The 20,119-nt window shown below is 41.6% G+C and overlaps 1 protein-coding gene and 1 long non-coding RNA gene across 4 annotated transcripts; one reads left to right on the top strand and one right to left on the bottom strand.

The window, feature by feature from the left end:
• Positions 1 to 876: 876 nt before the first annotated feature.
• On the top strand, positions 877 to 19,482 carry LOC126985504 (actin nucleation-promoting factor WASL-like). 3 transcript variants are annotated; one of them, XM_050840498.1, is made up of 12 exons: positions 877 to 990; positions 3,666 to 3,810; positions 4,589 to 4,714; positions 5,196 to 5,297; positions 9,318 to 9,417; positions 10,274 to 10,505; positions 12,049 to 12,166; positions 12,804 to 13,185; positions 13,330 to 13,622; positions 15,705 to 15,722; positions 17,877 to 17,963; positions 18,120 to 19,482. In XM_050840498.1, the coding sequence occupies exons 2-12, from the start codon at positions 3,709 to 3,711 to the stop codon at positions 18,288 to 18,290; spliced, it is 1,731 nt and encodes a 576-aa protein (XP_050696455.1). In that variant the 5' UTR covers positions 877 to 990; positions 3,666 to 3,708; the 3' UTR covers positions 18,291 to 19,482. The 3 variants fall into 3 exon arrangements, with proteins under 3 accessions (XP_050696455.1, XP_050696453.1, XP_050696454.1); XM_050840496.1 differs by lacking the exons at positions 877 to 990; positions 3,666 to 3,810; positions 4,589 to 4,714; positions 5,196 to 5,297 and adding an exon at positions 6,839 to 8,520; XM_050840497.1 differs by lacking the exons at positions 877 to 990; positions 3,666 to 3,810; positions 4,589 to 4,714; positions 5,196 to 5,297; positions 15,705 to 15,722 and adding an exon at positions 6,839 to 8,520.
• Positions 13,555 to 14,855, bottom strand: LOC126985505 (uncharacterized). The gene is made up of 2 exons (XR_007738757.1): positions 14,721 to 14,855; positions 13,555 to 14,575 (listed from the first exon to the last, which is right to left on the bottom strand). It is a non-coding gene; the product is annotated as an uncharacterized LOC126985505 (long non-coding RNA).
• Positions 19,483 to 20,119: the final 637 nt, after the last annotated feature.

The raw sequence follows: 20,119 nt of genomic DNA, 5'->3' as shown, positions 1-20,119 counted from the left end.
TCCTCTCTTGCACTTCCTTTTCCTGTTTCCTCTCATTCCATGTTTCCATTCCTCACATCCTTCTTCTATCCTAATCCTTTCCTCATTACAACTATCTCAACTTATCTCATTGAACATCCACGTGGCGAAATTTTTACTCCTATCAGTGCTAATATAGACAAACGTAGCCTTACAAATGGTCTATAGTCTTGAAACGCTATTGTCTATTAATATTTAAGCACCATAATTGAGCTTTTGCCACTGATTTTGACTTATTTTGTAGGTTTGCTAATAAATACCCGCGCGTACTTATATTAAAGAAACATTTTGAAATCAGATAAGGGAAGGGTCGCTTTGTTGACATGGTGCTCGACTTGCGACGGGGGAGCTGGGGCAGTATTTTAAACCTTTTGGCGCCAAAGTTCACGGTTTTCGTAGGAGTTTGGGGCATTTCCAGGGGTAGTTTAATGGCCCTGGTGGTAGTTGGACCCTTCCTCTGTACCATGAACCTAAAATAACACTCATGAGAACCCGACTGATCTCCTTTGAAGCCTTTGGAAATAGTTAATGTGAAGGGTGGAAGCTTCGGAAAATATGGGACCTGGGATTTTGACAACTTTTTTCATCCGTAGAGAGCCACATAGAAAGGCTAGATTAGTTTTTTTGTGGGTGATTGTTTAAATATGACCTAAACTTTGCATCGAACTTTATCTGAATAGCTTTTATGGACCCTGTATCTTTTTTTCTCATTTTATTTCATCGATTCATTGGTCCACCTCTTGTCGTCGTGTATCTTGTGTGTTCATATATGCATTGCTATTACGCTTTGTTTTCCATATATATCAGTCTTCCATGGCTTATCTATGTGTAATAAGAATGATAATAGTGTAAATATAAACATTGCGCCTGTATCCCCTGGCGGCCATTGCTGGAAAGAGAGATCACAGGCGTAAACAAACGGGCCGCGGGGTTGTGGACGTTCGGGGGACGCTATTACACGCCTCTATCAAGGTATGTTACTCTCTTTACACCCTCAGTATCTCGTCTAAAGATTAATTAGTGCTCAGGTGCGCGGGTGAGGCGAGGGAAGAGTGACTGAGGGCGGGAGGAGAGGCGGAGGGCGGGGTCGGAAGTGGGTCACAGCTTGGAGGAAAACTTGTAATAATAGCAAAAACTACAACAGTAATAGTAATAGTGATGATAGGAGGAATATTGACGAAAGTGTAGCCTATTAGTTTCGAGATGCTGACTGCTTATTTCTGGACAAAATATGCTGCTGTTTATCATGGAGTTATTTTTATCCGGAAATCACTAAATGACTGACTGTTCTAGGCGTCTTGTGCACCCGCCGACGCCAAATAGCTCGCAGAGAGGTTCAACTTGGACACCCGTGGGAAATCGAGGGTTTTGGGTGGGGAAGCGTATTTAACCCAGTAGCAGTGATGGGCCAAATTTGTGGCTTTACTGTGTAGCAGTGATGGGCCAAATTTGTGGCTTTACTGTGTAGCAGTGATGGGCCAAATTTGTGGCTTTACCGTGTAGCAGCGACGGGCCAAATTTGTGGCTTTACCGCAAGCGACGGCCAAATTTGTGGCTTTACCGTGTAGCAGCGATGGGCCAAATTTGTGGCTTTACTGTAGCAGTGATGGGCCAAATTTGTGGCTTTACCGTAGCAGCGATGGGCCAAATTTGTGGCTTTACTGTCAAATTTGTGGCTTTACCGTTGTGGCTTTACCGTGTAGCAGCGACGGGCCAAATTTGTGGCTTTACCGTGTAGCAGTGATGGGCCAAATTTGTTGCTTTACCGCAAATTTGTGGTAGCAGTGATGGGCCAAATTTGTGGCTTTACCGTGTAGCAGCGACGGGCCAAATTTGTGGCTTTACCGTGTAGCAGCGACGGGCCAAATTTGTGGCTTTACCGTGTAGCAGCGACGGGCCAAATTTGTGGCTTTACCGTGTAGCAGCGATGGGCCAAATGCTTTGATATACATAATGAAATGGTTTGTGTAAGTGATGATTTTTTCTCATTTTTCCATTTTTCTCGTTTAGAGGGACCATTATGAAACATGATCCCTGCTGCTACCGGGTTAAACTATTCCAACCGAACTTACATAGCCTCCTAACCAGAGGGGGCTGTGCCCCCCTGGACCCCCCCCTCCCCGTGTATATGCGACTTATTTTTGCAAGGAGGTATTTCTCTCAACACCGGCTGGACTGCCACTGCGGCGGCAGGGGTGGTCCACTATGCTGGCCGGTGGTAACGGGTGGAAGTGGGGCGGCGGGTGCACCTTAGGCTTTGAAAGTCAATCATTTAGTGCTTGCCAGGAAAAATTAACATCGCCATAATAAAAAAGCATCATATTTTGTCCACAAGTAAACAGTTTGTCTCAAAATTAGAAGGCTACCCTCTCATTATTAACCCCGATGTTCTCTCTTTTGTTCCATTACCTTGTATTTATCATGACAACGATGTATAGTCTAACTTAACCATCTGGCTCAGCAGGGAAACCTAACAGCTCCTTGCCTGACAACTTACTTTACCCAACTTAACTTACATGCAGATTATACCCAACCACATCACTCCAGCACCCCAGATAATATTTATTTGTTTTTTGTTCTGCAAGGCAATTTACTCGTCTGTGGTGGCACTTGAATTTGCAAAGTACAAACATGATAGTGGGAGGGTGACAGGAAATGGTTCTAGTGGGTAGTATCTCCCTGGCTTCCTGTAGATAGTGTGCCATTATATTTTCACTTTTCAGCCTCCAGACTATTCAATTTCAGACTTTTCAACCTTCCATTCGTGGTGTTCAAATGCATCTGGTAATGTAGATTGGTTGTGTCTCCTACTTACTACACTGCTTATTGAAGGTAGAACTTGTGGAGTTAGCACTAAAAAAATAATACAGTTTTTACATATCGAATTCTCTTGATCATTTGACCTCTATCACTTTGTATTGCTTCGTAGGTCCTCCTCCTCGCGATCCTCTCTTCTGCGTGGATGGTTGATTGTTTTCATGAAGTAATGGAACCAGATTGAAATATATAACTTAGGAGAGATAATCTTAGAAAAACTTACATTACGGTATCTAATTAGTTATTAATTTCTTTGTCCTGTCATTCAGTGGATAAAAAGACTTCTGTGATGCAGGTTTTTGTTTAGCTGTGTCTCAGTCAATCAGGACTCTCTACTTTTATCTTTTATAGGAGCGGCGAGTAGTGGGCTTTTTTTTTATTTTTTTTTTTCTCTGTATTGCCCTTGAGCCGTGTTCTCTGATGTAAAAAAAAAAAATGCACTTTATGGCTTCAGTGGACCAAAATATTTGCTTCTTCAACTGAACTGAAACATCATTGGGGAATACTTGTTTGAAAATAGATGTATTGAAGAAACAAAAAGAACAATACAGAAATTTTGGATGAAAAGAGAGAAAAAAGAAGGAAACAGAAAGGAGGAAAACAAGAGACTCAGACAGTGAAGAACTACATCAGGGAGTGCCGTTACGAGGGTGAAACTCCCGACCATGAACTGAACCAAACTCCAGGCACATCGTAGAGGCCTTCCATATCACATCTTAAATTCTTCTTGGGCTGGAGGAGATTCACCACACGGAACTACTGCGGAAACTAACTTCATTTAAAATCTTACAGGTATAATATTTCATCACTCTTTCTGTCTCTCCCACCAGGCTACTCTAAAGATCTGACCGTTGGGTGTCACGGGCAGCCAAAATGAGTGTCAAGGGCAAAGCGGCACCGCCCAGCAAGTCGTCCAGCCTCATCTCCAGGGAGGAAAATGATCTCGTCTTCAAGCTGCTCGGGGAAAAGTGTCAGGTGAGCCCCAGCGCTGTGTGTCTGGCCGGCGAGGGTGAAGGCACCGATGCTGAATTATCATACTCCGAACATTGTATTTTTAATTTTTAAACCTCAAACTCTCGTACCTACGCACACAATGAGAGAAAATTAAAGTTATCGTTCAAACTGTTATTGATTGACATTTGTTCGTTCTTTTGTGCCAGAGTTATTGGTCAGAAACTTCGAAGATGCAGTGCGCTGACTACAATAATTTGGCAACACTGGGTGACGGGTGTTGAGCCCCTGAAAAGGTGCCGTGGAAGGTGTATTTGAGGTGCTTGCAGAGACTAAAGGAGACATTATTAGTGGCTGTATTGTCTTATTTAACCCGTCTGCTGCTATTGGCACGGATTTGGGCTTCACTGGTAACCTGGTAACATACACTCCCAGGTCTTTCTCTGCCTCTGTGGTGGATAGTGGAGTGTTTCCCATGTGGTATTGGTATGCTGGATTTCCCCTCCCAAGTTTCATGGCTTTACATTTTTCTTCATTAAATTGTAGCAGCCACTTTTTGTTCCATTCCTGTAGCTTGGTGATGTCTTCTTGTAGGAAATCCACAGTCAACTGGTTAACATCAGAAATCTAATCCACACATATACACTTCTTTTTTTTACTTCTTCTCTACTACAAATGTTTATTAAATCTAACAAGCAGTAAAAAATAAATACTGTTGAATGTTCACCAACCCATAAGTTTGTGTTTCTCCTTAAAAAATGTTATTCGTACCCTTACCACATGTGCCTCAATCCCACCTCAGAGTCTGTGCACGGCGGTGGTTCAGGTGTTTGGCACTGAGGGGCCGCACCACAACAACTGGCGGCGCCGGCACTGTGGGGTGCTCACCTTCACCAAGGACAACGTGCGCAGGTCCTACTACATCCAGGTGTGTGTGTGTGTGTGTGTGTGTGTGTGTGTGTGTGTGTGATTCTTCCAATACATTAAAATTTTCATATATTACAGAAACTTATTTATTTAGTGTTATTCATCCATTTATTTATTTATTTAATGTTTAGTGTTTTTTATATCTCAACTCCATTTTTATGCCCTTCCTGTATTAATCTGTATTTATGCATATATTTTTATTTATATATTTATTGTTTATTGCTTTTTCATTCTGTACTTATGCATTCAATTTTATCTATTTACTTATTTTATTTGTTTACTCTTTTTTCTTTCTTTTCCATAACGCTGTCTTCATCCCCTTCCTTTCCCTCCCTGGTGAATGATATGATTTCTTTTTTTCCTTTCTTTTTCTTTCTCATAACTGTCTTTTCTGCTCTTCCTTCCCCTTCCAAGTGTATGATGTAGTGTTTATTTTTTTCTTTCTTATAACTCCGCTTTTGTCCCCTACCCCTCCCTGCCAGGTGTACGATGTCACCCTCGGGAAGCGCGTCTTTGAGCAGGAGCTGTACAACCAGTTCACCTACATGGCCTCAATGCCCTTCTTCCACCAGTTTGAGGCCGAGGTGAGAGAGAGAGAGAGAGAGAGAGAGAGAGAGAGAGAGAGAGAGAGAGAAATCGACAAAAAGTAAGCCAAGAAGAATAAAAGAAAAGAGAGTAGGAGAGAGAGAGAGAGAGAGAGAGAGAGAGAGAGAGAGAGAGAGAGAGAGAGAGAGAGTAGGGGGTCACAATGAGATAGACACAGACAAAAAGATGGAAAAGAATAGAGAAAAAAAAGAAAGAAGGAAAGTTAAAAAAGATAGAAAAAATAAATACATAAATGAATAAAGAAAAAAAGATAGCCAGATAAATAGAGAGAGAGAGGGGGGGGGGGGGGGAGATAGACACACAGACATAAGGGTGGAAAGAAAGAGAGAGAAAGAAAGAGAAAGAGAGAAATATGTAAATGAAGAAAGAAAAAAGATTGATAGAGAGAGAGAGAGAGAGAGAGAGAGAGAGAGAGAGAGAGAGAGAGAGAGAGAGAGAGAGAGAGAGAGAGAAATATACAGACAAAAAAAATAAAAAGCAAGAAAGAGAAAGAGATAAAACGGAAAGAGAAAAAGAGAAAGAGAAAAATAAATATATAGATAAATAGAGAGAGAGTTCATTCATTCAGACATACAAATTTCCTTCTAGCGCAAGGCAGAAACACACTATACCTGACTCACATAACTGTTTCCCCATTGTTTGCTGTCAGTCAGGGTTGCAAAAGGTTTCCTCAGCATATGTAAACAGTGGAGGTGCATTGTGATAAGCCACTGATAGCCTTAATATCAGTGATGGCTCCCTGGACACCTCTCACCCATTGTTACATCATAGTGTGGATTGGAGGAGGAAGAGATAGGGGTTGTGTGTTAAGAGGAGTGCAAAGTAAAATTATGATGCAGTTTTGGTGTAATTGCAACAACGTGAAACTTAGAAGAGAAATGAGGAGGAAGGGATGTTACTAGAGTTGTGTGTTTGAGGAGTACAAAGGAAAAATATGATAGAGTTTTGGTGTAATTGCGACAACGTGAAACTTAGAAGAGAAATGAGGAGGGAGGGATGTTACTAGAGTTGTGTGTTTGAAGAGTACAAAGGAAAAATATGATAGAGTTTTGGTGTAATTGTGACAACGTGAAACTTAGAAGAGAAATGAGGAGGAAGGGATGTTACTAGAGTTGTGTGTTTGAGGAGTACAAAGGAAAAATATGATAGAGTTTTGGTGTAATTGTGACAACTTGAAAATTAGAGGAGAAATGAGGAGGAAGGGATGTTACTAGAGTTGTGTGTTTGAGGAGTACAAAGGAAAAATATGATAGAGTTTTGGTGTAATTGTGACAACTTGAAAATTAGAGGAGAAATGAGGAGGAAGGGATGTTACTAGAGTTGTGTGTTTGAGGAGTACAAAGGAAAAATATGATAGAGTTTTGGTGTAATTGTGACAACTTGAAAATTAGAGGAGAAATGAGGAGGAAGGGACGTTACTAGAGTTGTGTGTTTGAGGAGTACAATGGAAAAATATGGTAGAGTTTTGGTGTAATTGTGACAACTTGAAAATTAGAGGAGAAATGAGGAGGAAGGGATGTTACTAGAGTTGTGTGTTTGAGGAGTACAATGGAAAAATATGGTAGAGTTTTGGTGTAATTGTGACAACTTGAAAATTAGAGGAGAAATGAGGAGGAAGGGATGTTACTAGAGTTGTGTGTTTGAGGAGTACAAAGGAAAAATATGATAGAGTTTTGGTGTAATTGCGACAACTTGAAAATTAGAAGAGAAATGAGGAGGAAGGGATGTTACTAGAGTTGTGTGTTTGAGGAGTACAAAGGAAAAATATGATAGAGTTTTGGTGTAATTGTGACAACTTGAAAATTAGAGGAGAAATGAGGAGGAAGGGATGTTACTAGAGTTGTGTGTTTGAGGAGTACAAAGGAAAAATATGATAGAGTTTTGGTGTAATTGTGACAACGTGAAACTTAGAAGAGAAATGAGGAGGAAGGGATGTTACTAGAGTTGTGTGTTTGAGGAGTACAAAGGAAAAATATGATTGAGTTTTGGTGTAATTGCGACAACTTGAAAATTAGAGGAGAAATGAGGAGGAAGGGATAATACTAGAATTGTGGGCAAATTTTCCGTGGATCTTCAGTCAAACCATGATTTCTGGTTGAGTGGTTTTCATTTGTTTCTTGTTATTGCTGCTGCTGATGATTGTGAGTAATACCGTCGTCCTTCGGTGAAATCTACTGTAGCTTTGGAAGATCGTGGACACATCAGAAAACCACGGAAATATGAGAACTACGCCAGCGGAAATCATGGTTTGACTGAAAATCCACGGAAAATTTGCCTAGTGTAATAGCCCCTTTAGAGACATACAAAGTGAAAATTGTATACCATTTTGAATTAACTGTGACAACTTGAAAATTAAAGGAAGGCAGAGGAAGGTATAGTACTAGAGTTGTATGTTAAAGGAGTACAAAGGAAAATTATGATGGAGTTTTGATGTAATCGTGACAACTTAAAAATTAGAGGAGGAAGGGATATACTAGAGTCATGTGTTGGAGAATTACAAAGTGATATCAGGGTTGTGTGTTTTGAGTAGAAAGTTAAAGTCTCATGCCGTTTTGAAGTAACCTTAACTTGTGTGACTTGTATGGAAGAAAACATGAATCAGCGAAGAAAGGAAACACCAGGAAAAGTGATTAAGCATGGAAGAAGACCATGATACCGAGAAGAAAAGAAAGACACCAGAACTAAAGAAAAAGAGTGATTTGTTTGAAGTGATTCAGCGTCAGAGAGAAACGATCGTGTCCTAAATAAGAGGGAGACAAAATGCAGCTTGATAACTTAACCTCGGAGTGCAAAAACATGAGTACAAGCACCCCCACCATCCCCACCACAGCCCCCATGCCATCCTCTCACCAACGGCCCATACAACGCAGCGCTAGCGACACCATGCTGGCCACACTCACCCACAAGACATCCGACACCCATGATGGCCTCTCCGTTACCCTATCCGTTGACGATTGCACAATAGCCAAGCCAGCGGATGTGCGAGTGAGCTGGGATGGCCAGCCGTCAGACCTCCCATTGCTCTTCCAACTGGTGTCCGTCGGTCTGGTCGGGGCTGTGAATGGGTGTGCGAAGGTGCGGCAGAGGGCGGGGAGGCATGCGAGGAGGCTGCCCTTTGTCGGAGTGTCCAGGCTTCAAACACTCATGCATCTTGGGCGCCTGAGAAGCTCCAGCTCGTCCTCGGTGCCGGAGACGTGTGGGGTGTGTGTGTGTGTGTGTGTGTGTTTGCCTGGACTTGAGTTGTGTGTATGTGTGTCTTTGTGTGAGAGAAGTGAGTGTGTGTATGTTTTTTTGTGTCTGCGGTAATAGAGATGTGTGTGTGTGTGTGTATGTGTATGTGTTTGCCTGGATTAGAGTTGTGTGTATATGCATCTTTGTGTGAGAGAAGTGAGTGTGTGTATGTTTTTTTGTGTCTGCGGTAATAGAGATGTGTGTGTGTGTGTGTCTGTGTGTGTGTGTGTGTGTGTGTGTGTGTGTGTGTGTGTGTGTGTGTGTGTTTGCCTGGAGTTGAGTTGTGTGTATGTGCGTCTGTGTGTGAGAAAGTGAGTTATATGTATGTTTTAATTTTTCCCTCTTTTTTTTTTTCTATTTTTTTTTTTTTTTTCCTGCAGTAATAGAGATGTGTAGAGTGTGTGTGTGTGTGTGTGTGTGTGTGTGTGTGTGTGTGTGTGTGTGTTTATCCAGTTATAGTTTACATGATTTGATATGTGTGTATGTGTCTCTGTGTGTGAGATAAGTGAGTATGTGTATGTGTCAACTCTTCCCTCTCGCATTCATCTCTCGTTTGATTTCATGTCTCCCTTTTGCCATACCTTAGTGCTGAGTAATATTTCATAATATCTTAAATAGGCATCTGAATACTTGTGGACTTTATTGATCTATTCGGGTATGTAGTTACTATTGACCATAAGACTTACAAAAGACAAACCCAATTCCTTCAAAAGTGCTGCTCCAAGAAGTGCAAGCAGTGTCTTAAAGTGTTGCCTCATCCCCCACAGGACCAGATGATCGGATTAAACTTCGCCGACGAGTCCGAGGCCAACTCCTTCAACACGGCCATCAGTGATCGGCTCGCGGCCAAGCTGAAGAAGAGGGAAGGTGAGTGAGGCAGCAGGGCGGGGAAGAGGAAGTATTATAGGCCTTTGACTCCTCACTTATGTTGGTTTCCTTCTGGTCACTCCTCAGTTCATGGACACACACATAACTTCAAATTTATTATACTATTTTTTATCTTCTCGCTTTTGTTGGTTTCATTTAGTCAACACACAGCTTCAAAATTATCGAGCTCCTTTATTTCCTCACTGTTGTTGGTTTCCTTTAGTCACTCCTTAGTTCATGGACACACACACACACACACACACAACTTCAGATTTATTATACTTCTTTATCTTCCTACTTTCGTTGGTTTCATTTAGTCAACACACAGCTTCAGAATTATCGATCGTTATTTCCTCACTGTTGTTGGTTTCCTTAATTTACTCCTCAGTTCATGGACACACACACACAACTTCAGATTTATTAGGTATACTATTTTTTATCTTTTCACTTTTGTTGGTTTCATTTTGTCAACAAACACATCTTCAAAATTATCGATCTTTATTTCCTCACTGTTGTTGGTTTCCTTTATATACTCCTCAGTTCAGGGGCAAATACACAACTTCAAATTTAATATATTCCTTTATCTTTTTACTTTTTGCTGGTTTCCTTCTAGCCATTCTTCAGCTCGGACACAAAACCGCTTCAAATTTACACATTATTCAGACTTCTCCATCACACTGTTCCTAGTAATTGATAAAAAATGAGATAATAGGAAAAGATGTGATGAAAAGATGACGGGTATAAGGAAATGATATGATGTAGTATAAGTTAGAACAGGTATTGATTGTGTAGGTAATTGTGATGGCAATAACGACACAATAAAAAGATTCATGTCTAAATATCCAACACGTGGCAGAGAGGAAACGCATGAGTGAGCAGCAACAACAACAACAGCAGCAACAGAGGCCAACCAGTGTCCACTCCACACACCAGCAGCAGAACGTAAGCCATCTCCACCACCAGCCCCAGCAGCAGCAACAGCCCCAGCCTCCGCAGCAGCCCAAGCCACACTACGTCAGCCCCTACACCAACAACGACTTACGCAAGAAGGGAACCAAGAAGGGCAACAAGAAGACGACCAAACTGAGGTAAGAGGGAAGGTTACGCATGTGGCGAAGACTGATGACACATTAGACCAAACGGAGGTGAGAGAGGGAAGGTTAAGATGGAGAGAAGATGGCGCCACTATAAACACTTGCCTGTGCCATGATGGGCTGGGGCTGACTACCATCCAGGCCCCTCAAGCAAGCCTACCAGCACTATAGGCGTAGACGTAAAAAAAAGTATGTGCGTGAAATTACTGACATATTAGACCAAACTGAGATAAGAGGAAAGTTGAAGTATGGTTAAAACTGGTGACTAGAAGATAACGAGACTGAGACAAGAGGGAAGGTTAAGTATGTGCCTGAAATTGCTGACATATTAGACCAAACTGAGATAAGAGGAAAGTTGAAGTATGGTTAAAACTGGTGACTAGAAGATGACAAGACTGAGATAAGAGGGAAGGTTAAGTGTGTGCCTGAAATTACTGACATATTAGACCAAACTGAGATAAGTGGGAAATTGAAGTATGATTAAAACTGGTGACTAGAAAATGACAAGACTGAGACAAGAGGGAAGGTTAAGTATGAGGTGGTGGTGGTGTCATCTTACTATTGTCACTGTACACTAAACTAATCCAGAAGCTACAAGATGACGACCAAACTGAGGTAATTATGTGGCAAAAACTGGTGACGTATTACTATAGTCACTGCACACTAAATTGACCAAGAATCTCCACCCCTTCTTCTGTTGCTAAAGGAGCCAGGCGCATATTCTCAGACATTTTGATGCCTTTAGTGTACAAAGACTATAGCATTGTTTTGTCAGAGGTGCTTTTCTTTACACAGTTTCTTGTCCTCATAAACACATCTCCTCTTTACGTCTTTTCTTCTTATTCCTACACTACAAGGTCACTCTCTGGTACCCTCCACTGATGTACAAAGACTATAGCATTGTTAAAGGAGGTGCTTTCCTCACCTGTTTCTTGCCCTTCTACAAGGTCACTCTCTGGTACCCTCCACTGATGTACAAAGACTATAGCATTGTTTTGTCAGAGGTGCTTTTCTTTACACAGTTTCTCGTCCTCATAAACACATCTCCTCTTTACGTCTTTTCTTCTTATTCCTACACTACAAGATCACTCTCTGGTACCCTCCACTGATGTACAAAGACTATAGCATTGTTTTGTCAGAGATGCTTTCCCTCACACTGTTTCTTGCCCTTATAACTACATCTCTTTACGTCTTTTCTTCTTATTCCTACACTACAAGGTCACTCTCTGGTACCCTCCACTGATGTACAAAGACTATAGCATTGTTTTGTCAGAGATGCTTTCCCTCACGCTCTTTCTTGCCCTTATAACTACACCTCTTTACGTCTTTTCTTCTTATTCCTACACTACAAGGTCACTCTCTGGTACCCTCCACTGATGTACAAAGACTATAGCGTTGTTTTGTCAGAGATGCTTTCCCTCATGCTCTTTCTTGCCATCATAACCACAGCTCCTTTACTCCTTCTCAATCCCACATCACTACGTTACTCTCTGATTCCTTCCACTGATGTTCTTGATGTCACACTCCCGCCCCACAGCAAGAACGAGATAGGGATGCCGATGGACTTCAAGCACATCACGCACGTTGGCTTCAATCCCGACACCGGCTTCTCCCAGTTCAACATGGACGACAAACTGGAGGGCTTCTTTAACATGGTGAGTTGTGCGTCGCTCCTTCAAGCTGTCATCCTTCCTTCTTTCTCTCTCACTGTGTTCTGCTCCCTTGGTTTCTCTATCCTTGTTTAGCATAGCATAGTGTTCCTTTTTTATTTTCATTCCATTCTTCAACTCACTTTTATTTTTTGAGCATAGTAGTTGTGGTAAGCTATTATTTTGAATCTTGAAATGTGTTACTGGTAAGCTCAAGTTAGTTGTGGCTTTTGTTAATTATTTTGTTTTAATCATGATGGGTCTGTCCCCTTTCCTGTGAAGAAGGTACATATTATTAGGTCTCTTACTGTGGAGGCAATATGTGAATGGCAAGTGGAAATATGTAGATGAAATAACATTGCTTGCTCTTTTGTATCCTGCCTCCTCTACAGTGAAGAAAATGGACGAATGAAAAAGAAATGTATAGATGAAATAATATTGTTTGGTCCAACTTCCTCTACTATGAAGAATATACGTGAATGAAAAAATGTATAGATGAAATAACATTGCTCGCTTTCCTGTGTCCAGCCTGTTTACTGTGGGTACATAAATGAGAAATGGAAATGTATAGACGAAATAAAAGTATGTGAATGAAGAATAGAAATGTATAGATGAAGTAACATTGCTCATTCTTGTGTACCAGGTCGGGGTGAGCCAGAAGCAACTCTCAGACAGCCGGACCCGGGAATTCATCTACGACTTTATCGAGAAGAACGGAGGTGTCGAAAAGGCCATCCAGGAGACTCAACGGCACTCCTCCCGCGGCAGCCCCCCTCCCCCCATCATCCCTTCCTCCGCCATGCTCCCCCCTCCCCCCGCCAAGTCCTCGGTGCCTCCCCCTCCTCCCCCGACCGTTCCGTCTCACACCCCGACGCAAGGGACACGGGCCGCCCCTCCGCCGCCACCACCCCGGAACACCAACCATGGACACCCGCCACCCCCGCCACCACCAGGATTTGCCCCGCCCCCGCCTCCCCCACACTCCAGAAGCCCGATGCCTCCGCCGCCTGGTCAGGTCATGGCAGGTGAGTTATTTTTTTCCTTTTTTTTCTGTTTTAGTTAAGGCAAAAAATGTTAATTCTCCTTCATTTTTTGTTTTGTTTTTTTACTTATTTATTTATTTTATGATTGACCTTTGACCTTTCTACTGTTTCTTCTCCCCCCTACAGGCAAGAAGACCACCCCCCTCCCCCCTCTACCACCCCCCACCACCAACCACCACCAGACCCCCCCTCCCCCTCCCCCCACCTCCACCATCCCCTCCCTGCAACACCACCACCCTCACCACCACTCCACCAAGGCCGCCGCTCCTCCACCCCCACCCCCCCCTGCTCCCCCAGCTAACGGCATGGCCCCTCCGCCCCCGCCCCCTCTACCCGCGGGGCCGCCAGGGGGGGGTGCGGCCACAGACACGCGCTCGGCACTTCTCGAGCAGATTAGGGCCGGCTCGACGCATCTTAAGGTATGCGCTGTTGTTGTTGTTGTTACCTGTTGTTGTTGTTCTTATTTATTATTATTATTATTGACATTTTACAGACTCCTTCCGTTCTTGTGTTTTCTTCTTCTTCTTATTTTTATTATTATTATTGTTACCCTCTTAATTTTCTTGCCCATTTTCTTGTTATTTTTATTAGTATCATTATCATGGTTATTTTTTTAGTACTGTAATTGTCATTTATTATCATTATTGCTGTTGTTTTTGTTACCTGTCTTCTGTTTTTATCATTATTATTACATTTTATTATCATCATTATCGCTGTTGTTGTTGTTATTTCACTTTATTAATTACGTTCCTGGTTCCTATTCTCTCTCTGTGTGGATTTTGATGGTTAATGAATGTCTTGAGAAAGGTGAAGGAGCATTATATTCATTTTTTCCCTTTGTTTAACTTTTATTTTGGGTGTTTCTTTCCTTTAGTTTGCCTCTAAATCCCCAGTAATCGGTGTTTTGTATCTTGCATTATACTTGTTTTTATTACTTTGTTTAACTTTATTTTTGGTTATTTCTTTCCTTTCCTTCACCTCACCTTGGACGTAGCCAGTAATCGGTGTTTTGTATCTTGCCGCCAACAGAGCATTCTCGGTGTTGTCACGTAACGACCTTAACAGGGTGCTTTTTCTCGTAGTTAAGCGAGGAGTGTGCGATATTATGCAGTTTTATTAATTTTCTAACTCCTTTCTGGCTTGCTCGTTATTCAGTGTTTCTCTAAAGCACCCAAAACTAGACGTAACTCAGTAATTTGTGTTCCGTAAGGCCATATCCTCCAACACATCAAGGCTCACACACCTTCGTTTCATAAGGCTTTCATGGAGGTGGTTGTGGGGTATTCCATGGGTAGATTTATGAGCCTCGGGATGGTCTGACAAGGCTTCTGCTGCTCCATGGATGTGAAAACCTTATGAGAACCTGACTAACCTCCTTGTTAGCCTTGGGAAATAGGTGTTGTTAGAGCTTAAAAGTGCCAGAAGGTATTCCATGGGTAGATTTATGAGCCTAGGGATGGTCTGACAAGGCTTCTTCTGCTCTATGGATGTGAAAACCTTATGAGAACCTGACTAACCTCCATTTTAGCCCTGGGAAATGGTGTTGTTAGAGCTTAAAAGTGCCAGAAGGTATTCCATGGGTAGATTTATGAGCCTCGGGATGGTCTGACAAGGCTTCTTCTGCTCTATGGATGTGAAAACCTTATGAGAACCTGACTAACCTTTACTATGGCCTTGGGAAATAGTTGTGAGATCCTAAAAAGTGCCAGAAGGTATTCTAAGGGTAGTTTTATGAGCCTCGGGATGGTCTGACAAGGCTTCCTCTGCTCTATGGATGTGAAAACCTGACTATATATCTATCACTTAAGTCTGACCCAAGCTGACAACATAAACCTAAGCGTGTTCGTAGCACAGTGCAGATTAGCAGAAAGTGTTGCATGAGATAAACACAAACAGAGGTTAAAGAGAAAGCTTGTAAGCCATAGCAGTAGCCAATCAGCACTCAGCTTGCAAACACACTTAAGTTTATGTTGTCAGCTTGGGTCGGACTTAAGTGAACAGACTTAACTTCCTTTGTGGTCTTGGGAAATAGTTGTTGTGACAGCCTAAAAAATGTGTGCGAGAGTATGGTCCTTAATTTTCCTCTTATGCAAAATTAACAAGCAGTGTATTGGGTGACTTGGTTAATGACCCCTCTGTCTAATTAGCCTCTTTTCACAACCTCAGTATTAACTCCATTACTTTAGTCTATCTATTAATTAATCTATTTAATTAACCCTCTTTTTACCTCTTCAGTACTAACGTCAACATTTTAGTCCACCTATTAATTAATCTTGTCTAATTAACCCTCTTTTTACCTCTTCAGTACTAACGTCATCATTTTAGTCCATCTATTAGACAGCTATCTAACTATTTCTTGTAATGGATAATGGTCAGTAGTTGAGAATGGTCTTTAACTTTAGCATTGTCCAGTGGCTCAGTCTTGGCTAGTGTAATATTGTTGCCATGTTGTTTTTTCCGACTAATAGACCGAGTTTTCTTCTTTTCTCTTCTCCTAACAGAACCCACATGACTCCCAGGTACACTTCCACTTTCTCTTTCTTTCTTTGTTTTCTGTCTGTCTCTCTGTCTCTGTTTCTCTGTCTCTCTCCTGTCTGTCTGTCTCTCTGTCTCCTGTCTCTCTGTCTCCTGTCTGTCTGTCTCTCTGTCTCCTTTCTGTCTGTCTCTCTGTCTCCATTTCTGTCTCTCTGTCTCCTGTCTGTCTCTCTGTCTTCTGTCTGTCTGTCTGTCTTTCTGTCTCCTGTCTGTCTCTCTGTCTCCGTTTCTGTCTCTCTGTCTCCTGTCTGTTTCTGTTTCTAGTCTCTCTCCATTTTTTCTATCTCTTTTTCTTCTTTTCTTCCATTCTTTCTCTTTCTTTCATATTTTCTTATCTATTTTCTGTCTGTCGCTCTGTCTCTGTTTCTGTCTCCTGTCCATCTGTAGCTCTATTTTTTTTCTTCTCTTTTTCTTTTTCATTCTTCCTCTTTTTTCTTTTTTTCTTCCTGTGTTTCTCCTTTTTTTTGTCTTTTTTTTTCTTTCATTCTTCTTTCTTTTTCTCTTTCTTCCTGTCTTTCTCTTTCTTTCTTCTCTTTGTGTCTTTCTTTCACTTTCTTTTGCTCTCTCACTCTTCTATCTCGCTTTCTCTTTTTCTCACCTATCTCTCTCTCTCTCTGTTTAGTCAGTTTGTTTGTTGTGTTCCGGCTTGTTGCATTCTCTAACTGTTGCCACAAAAGTTTACCTCCCTCATGCTTGTGTTGTGTTGCGTTGAAGTTTGTTTTTGCAAGTTTCAACAGCCTGCAAAATACGTGCGCTTGTCTATTGCAGATCCTGATGTGTTATGTTAGATGTGTGTGAGTGTGTGTGCAGAATTGTCTCATGTATATAATTTAGAATCCAAGTGTTTTGTGCATATGCCTCCAAGAGAGTGTGTGTGTGTGTGTGTGTGTGTGTGTGTGTGTGTGTGTGTGTGGGGTCAGGTCAGGTTAGGTAAGGTCAGGTTGGGTTAGGTCAGGTTAGGTTAGGTAAGGTCAGGCTAGGTTAGGTCAGCTTAGGTAAGGTCAGATTGCTTTAGGTTAGGTTAGGTCAGGTCACACGTAGCTGTTTTAAGTTAGCAAAGGATATGGGTTGTTTATTTGAGGTTGCTGGGTTCAAGAGTATGTGTGTGTGTGTGTGTGTGTGTGTGTGTGTGTGTGTGTGTGTGTGTGTGTGTGTGTGTGCCCTTTGGAATGGATGTTGTGCGTCAATACATTTTTCTGTGGCTATAGTATTGATGTTTTCAGCTTCCATGCTTATCTTTCAGCTTCCATATACTTGTACTTTGCTGGTGTGAATATATACATAAACTCTCATGCCACAAAACCCACAACACACAGTACAAACCAGTATATATTGATAGATATTGTACACACTCCACCCCATAAAGGAAAATCAGGAGTTAACCCGTTAGCAGCGACGGGCCAAGTTTGTGGCTTTACCGTGTAGCAGCGATGGGCCAAATTTGTGCCATGATATAAACCCCCCAAAATAGATGATACATAATCTGATCGCAAATGCTTTGATATATATTATGAAATGGTTTGTGTGAGGGGTGATTTTTTCTCATTTTTCTCGCTTGGAGGGACCATTAAGAAACATGATCCCCGCTGCTACTGGGTTAAACAATGAAGGAAAAGAAAGTTATCACACACACTAACACATGACAGCCCAAGTAATGACCATATTCCAAGCTCCTCCTTCCTCAGAGATGTCACTTATAGACCTGGTTGGAGAATGGGTTGAGGAATATGTTTTTGTACTGGAGGTTAGCAAAAGACATGATGGGAACACTTCAGAAATATCATCTAGAGCCATTTAACCCGGTAGCAGCAGGGATCATGTTTCTTAATGGTCCCTCCAGGCAAGAAAAATGAGAAAAAATCACCCCTCACACAAACCATTTCATAATATATATCAACGCATTTGTGGTCATATTATGTATCATCTATTTTGGGGGGTTTATATCATGCCACAAATTTGGCCCGTCGCTGCTACACGGTAAAGCCACAAATTTGGCCCATCACCGCTACCGGGTTAAACACACACACACACACACACACACACACACGCACACAAACACAAACACTGTATAACATTGTAGACCAGACCAGTAATCGTATAATTTTTTTCCCTCCTTCCACCACCTCCAACTCACGCAGAAAGTGGAGCCCGTTGAGCGGCCTGCAGCTACAGATTCTCGCAGTCAGTTGATGGACCAAATCCGCACAGGCTTCAGCTTGAAACCGGTGAGATTAAGTTTATTATTTTTTGTGTGTATGTGTGTGTCTGTGCAGGCCGTATCGGATCTTTGACCTTTAAAAATGGCCGATGTGAGAAGCGAAAGTGCCTTTTAATACCGACCCAACCCCGAAAAGCTCCCCTTAACTCCGTCTCTCTCACAGGTGGAGGATGGGTCAGACAGCAGTGGCCCCAAGTCTGCTGAGCCCAAGCTGGAGGGTCTGGCTCTGGACCTGCACCGCGCCCTGGCCATGCGCGCCACCGCCATACAGTCTGACGATGACGATGACAGCGACTCCGAGGAGGATGACGAGTGGGACGATGACGAGACCTGAGGGCCGGAGAGGAGGGGGGGGAGGGGGAGGTGAGGTGCCGGGGTCGGTGTTTGTTGTGGAGCGTCGTGGAGAGTGATACAGGTGTTGTTAGGGGCCAAGTGAGTGCCGAGGGTGTGGTGGTGGTGGTGGGAGGAGAGGTTGCTTGTGTGTGTGTGTGTGAGGGTTTTGTTTTGTTTTTATTAACCTTGTTTTCCTTTTTTTTGTTGAGGTGTTTTGGTATGTTTGTTGTTATGGTAAGTATGATTCTTATTTTTGTTGTTTTAATTGAGGTCTATTGATGATATGAATAATTGCTTTATTCATAATTGATCTGAGGGTAAGAATGCATAGATTTTGTCCCATTCTTACTTCCTTATAATAATGGAAACATATCATAATATTTAATTTCCACTTGAATCTCTCAATGGCTTATTTGAAATCACAAAGGATCTGAGATATACTATGAACCTGTGAATCTTTATAGAATATCATATATGAATTTTTAAAGTATATAATCTGTTTACACTCGTGTATGTACTGTATAGAATTGTGTGTAGTCAAAGGTGTCTGAGGGAAATACAAGCCCTGAGGTGCAGGAGGTTGGCGTTGAGGACAGAGCCTCCCGGAATAGTACTTTTTGCTCTGGTCACGTAGACGCAGTGATCACAGTGTATTTTTACGTCACATTTTTATTTTTGATCTGTGTATAATTACAAAAATCTCATGAGAATCGATTACTGGATGGTTAGGGAATTGAGTCAACTTTTATTATTAATTTCTGAGATTTTCTAAGTCTTAGTTGCATATTGTATCTGTGACAGTTTCTTTTGGATGAGTGAATATGGATGTTAGTGTGGACAGGAGTGTGTTGTGGAGGATCTGAGACTTTGACACAGAGATCTGAGGCTTTCTGTGATGAGGCAATAGATGGTGTGGTTGTTGAAAACTTGTAATACATGTTAGGGTATATTGTATAGATATAAACTACAGTGAGGTTTAATTCTCTTATAAAAAAGTAATATATGTATCTGTCTATATCTATCTATTGTTCAAATGTTATATTGTTATGTATTGACCTAATGTGTTTTATGTCATATTTTTATGGAGAACATTAACCCAGGTCTTCCTTATGCTTGTTTTGGAAACTAGTCTGTAGTTTGTCATGTAATCATTTAATCTTTGAAATACTAAAATATTTACATTATGGAGAACATTTGGATTTTCTTTGTTTCCTGGAAGTGTACAAGAAGTTATTTATCTCTAGTGGAACAGATTTATTATAACTTTCTGGGGTTTAATTAAAGTGTATTCATATTACATTAGTAGTGGTAGTAGTAGTGGTGGTGTTAGTAGTAGTAATAGTAGTAGTAGTAGTGGTGGTGGTAGTGGTGGTGGTGTTAGTAGTAGTAGTAGTAGTAGTAGTAGTAGTGGTGGTGGTGGTAGTAGCAGTAGTAAAAGGAGTAGAGATCAATGGTCCAGAGAACATTAATCAGTAAAGAACACTGTAATGAAAACAAACTCACAAACAAAACAAACAAAAACAGCCTTCAGTAGAGTTCTCGGCTCATCCCAAAATGCTTATTTCCTCTACGTTGTCCAAAGTTGCCAGACAAAAGTAATAATTCATCTTGATTAAAATATGCTTCCCTTTCCAGTGGTGGGGAAAGTTGGACTTGCTTTTAGTTTATTCAGTTTTACTTTGTTTATTCTGCTTATTTTGTTTTACTTGTTGTATGATAGATAATTAATAGATACATCTTGATTGAAAAATGCTTCCTTCTCCAGGGGTCGCAAAAGAGTTAGACAAGGTTAGTTTACCCTGATATTAGCTTGCACCCTTCCCCAGTAGT

This window comes from Eriocheir sinensis, chromosome 59, assembly GCF_024679095.1.
Source record: "Eriocheir sinensis breed Jianghai 21 chromosome 59, ASM2467909v1, whole genome shotgun sequence".
Classification (NCBI taxonomy): Eukaryota; Metazoa; Arthropoda; class Malacostraca; order Decapoda; family Varunidae; genus Eriocheir; species Eriocheir sinensis.
This window is presented reverse-complemented; position numbering and strand designations above follow the sequence as displayed.